The sequence below is a fragment of the Rana temporaria genome, chromosome 10 (assembly GCF_905171775.1).
Source record: "Rana temporaria chromosome 10, aRanTem1.1, whole genome shotgun sequence".
In the NCBI taxonomy this organism is placed as follows: Eukaryota; Metazoa; Chordata; class Amphibia; order Anura; family Ranidae; genus Rana; species Rana temporaria.
The window spans coordinates 152,931,981-152,935,557 of record NC_053498.1 but is presented as its reverse complement, the minus strand read 5'-3'; the positions used below and the strand labels follow the sequence as shown (position 1 = coordinate 152,935,557).

Here is a 3,577-nt window from a genome sequence, read left to right as displayed (position 1 = left end):
CGCACTGATCGCAATGCTCTGCAGGGGACGCACTGATCGCAATGCTCTGCAGGGGACGCACTGATCGCAATGCTCTGCAGGGGACGCACTGATCGCAATGCTCTGCAGGGGACTCACTGATCGCAATGCTCTGCAGGGGAGGCACTGATCGCAATGCTCTGCAGGGGAGGCACTGATCGCAATGCTCTGCAGGGGACGCACTGATCGCAATGCTCTGCAGGGGACGCACTGATCGCAATGCTCTGCAGGGGACGCACTGATCGCAATGCTCTGCAGGGGACGCACTGATCGCAATGCTCTGCAGGGGACGCACTGATCGCAATGCTCTGCAGGGGACTCACTGATCGCAATGCTCTGCAGGAGACGCACTGATCGCAATGCTCTGCAGGGGACGCACTGAACGCAATGCTCTGCAGGAGACGCACTGATCACAATGCTCTGCAGGGGACTCACTGATCGCAATGCTCTGCAGGGGAGGCACTGATCGCAATGCTCTGCAGGGGAGGCACTGATCGCAATGCTCTGCAGGGGACGCACTGATCGCAATGCTCTGCAGGGGACGCACAGATCGCAACGCTCTGCAGGGGACGCACTGATCGCAATGCTCTGCAGGGGACGCACTGATCGCAATGCTCTGCAGGGGACGCACTGATCGCAATGCTCTGCAGGGGACTCACTGATCGCAATGCTCTGCAGGAGACGCACTGATCGCAATGCTCTGCAGGGGACGCACTGAACGCAATGCTCTGCAGGAGACGCACTGATCGCAATGCTCTGCAGGGGACTCACTAATCGCAATGCTCTGCAGGGGATGCACTGATCGCAATGCTCTGCAGGAGATGCACTGATCGCAATGCTCTGGTGAAGCTGCTGTAATTCCGCTCTCCACCAGCGGGTGTCAGTGAAGGTCTGATTTATATTATTATAGGATGGATCTCTCCTGCATGAGATGTGGCTGTCACTCTGACATTCATTGGATGGGAAATCCCCCCCTCCCCCCCAGCCGGGCCCCAGAGGGCCACAACACCCCACAAATGTCCTCATGTCGCTCTTTCCTGGAGTCGGGGTGATCTGTACCCCTGTGCCTCCCTCACGTGACTAAAGAATACAAATTCTCATGTGCAGCAGAGCTCAGGATAGGAGAAGGAGCCAATCAGGTAATGTGCTCACTTGAAGCACGCTGATAGGAGGGGAGAGCAGAGTGACAGAGAGATGAGCTCATCACTGCCCCGCTTCTCCTTTCACTGTCCAGTCACAGGCTGGGGGATGGTCCGGGATAGTCCTGGATGGTCCGGGATGGTTTGGCATGGTCCGGGATGGTCCGGGAAGGTCCAGGATGGTCCGGGATGGTTTGGGATGGTTCTAGATGGTCCGGGATTGTCCGGGATTGTCCGGGATGGTCCGGGATGGTCCGGGATGGTTCGGGATTGTTCGGGATGGTCCGGGATTGTTGGGGATGGTCCGGGATTGTTCGGAATGGTCCGGGATTGTTCGGGATGGTCCGGGATTGTTCGGGATTGTTCGGGATGGTTCGGGATGGTTCGGGATTGTTCGGGATTGTTCGGGATGGTTCGGGATTGTTCGGGATGGTTCGGGATTGTTCGGGATGGTCCGGAATTGTTCGGGATTGTTCGGGATGGTCCGGAATTGTTCGGGATTGTTCGGGATGGTCCGGGATTGTTCGGGATGGTCCGGGATTGTTCGGGATTGTTCGGGATGGTCCGGGATTGTTCGGGATGGTCCGGAATTGTTCGGGATTGTTCGGGATGGTCCGGAATTGTTCGGGATTGTTCGGGATGGTTCGGGATTGTTCGGGATGGTCCGGAATTGTTCGGGATTGTTTGGGATGGTTCGGAATTGTTCGGGATTGTTCGGGATGGTCCGGGATTGTTCGGGATGGTCCGGGATTGATCGGGATGGTCCGGAATTGTTTGGGATGGTTCGGGATTGTTCGGGATGGTCCGGGATGGTCCGGAATTGTTTGGGATTGTTCGAGATGGTCCGGGATTGATCGGGATTGTTCGGGATTGTTCGGGATGGTCCGGGATTGTTCGGGATTGTTCGGGATTGTTCGGGATTGTTCGGGATGGTTCGGGATTGATCGGGATGGTCCGGGATTGATCGGGATTGTTCGGGATTGTTCGGGATGGTTCGGTATGGTCCGGGATGGTCCGGAATTGTCCGGGATTGTTCGGGATGGTCCGGAATTGTCCTGGATGGTCCGGGATTGTTCGGGATGGTCCGGGATGGTCCGGGATGGTCCGGGATTGTTCGGGATGGTTCGGGATTGTTCGGGATGGTCCAGGATGGTCCGGAATTGTCCGGAATTGTTCGGGATGGTCCGGGATTGTTCGGGATGGTCCGGGATGGTCCGGGATTGTTCGGGATGGTCCGGGATTGTTCGGAATGGTTTGGGATGGTTCGGGATGGTCCGGGATTGTTCGGGATGGTCCGGGATTGTTCGGGATGGTCCGGAATTGTTCGGGATGGTTCGGGATGGTCCGGGATGGTCCGGAATTGTTTGGGATTGTTCGAGATGGTCCGGGATTGATCGGGATTGTTCGGGATTGTTCGGGATTGTTCGGGATTGTTCGGGATGGTTCGGGATTGATCGGGATGGTCCGGGATTGATCGGGATTGTTCGGGATTGTTCGGGATGGTCCGGGATTGTTCGGGATGGTTCGGGATTGTTCGGGATGGTCCGGGATGGTCCGGAATTGTCCGGGATTGTTCGGGATGGTCCGGGATTGTTCGGGATGGTCCGGGATTGTTCGGAATGGTTTGGGATGGTTCGGGATGGTCCGGGATTGTTCGGGATGGTCCGGAATTGTTCGGGATGGTCCGGAATTGTTCGGGATTGTTCGGGATGGTCCGGGATTGTTTGGGATGGTTCGGGATGGTCTGGGATTGTCCGGGATGGTCCGGGATTGTTCAGGATGGTCCGGGATTGTTCGGGATGGTCCGGGATTGTTCGGAATGGTTTGGGATGGTTCGGGATGGTCCGGGATTGTTCGGGATGGTCCGGAATTGTTCGGGATGGTCCGGAATTGTTCGGGATTGTTTGGGATGGTTCGGGATGGTCTGGGATTGTCCGGGATGGTCCGGGATTGTTCAGGATGGTCCACCGGTGAAAGGAGAAAAATAATATTTATAAAAAAAAGAAACAGAAAACTGAACGTCACGAGGGGGGCGGAGTTTCCTTCTCCGTGATTCACCATCGCCGCGCCGGACGCCGTTCGCAGGTCCAGCTGTATAAACAGCCGACATGTATAGGTGGCCTTGTATGGCGATGATGAAAAGCACAGCGTGGGCGCGGGGGGGGAGGAGGGGGGCGCACAGACAATAACGCCGGTTTACTTAGACACCGACGAACGTCATCGCCGCGCGTCCAACAACAAAAACAACAGCGAGCGACGATCAAAGGGCGCCATTCATCGGGGATCTCATGTGGGCGTCGCTTTCATCCCTCCGGAGAGCCAAAAACATCACCAACGCCACGCGTCAGCCGATCCACGTTCTGGCTGAATGGGAGAAATTCGATCTGTCGCTGAATGGCGCCATTCAATCATTCCAAGCG

At 56.6% G+C, this 3,577-nt stretch overlaps 1 protein-coding gene across 1 annotated transcript; it reads right to left on the bottom strand.

Annotated features, from left to right (window-relative positions):
• Positions 1-1,241: 1,241 nt before the first annotated feature.
• On the bottom strand, positions 1,242-3,218 carry LOC120915900 (sporozoite surface protein 2-like). The gene has a single exon (XM_040326713.1). It carries the CDS (start codon positions 3,216-3,218, stop codon positions 1,242-1,244), a length of 1,977 nt encoding a protein of 658 aa, XP_040182647.1.
• Between the last annotated feature and the right edge of the window lie 359 nt (positions 3,219-3,577).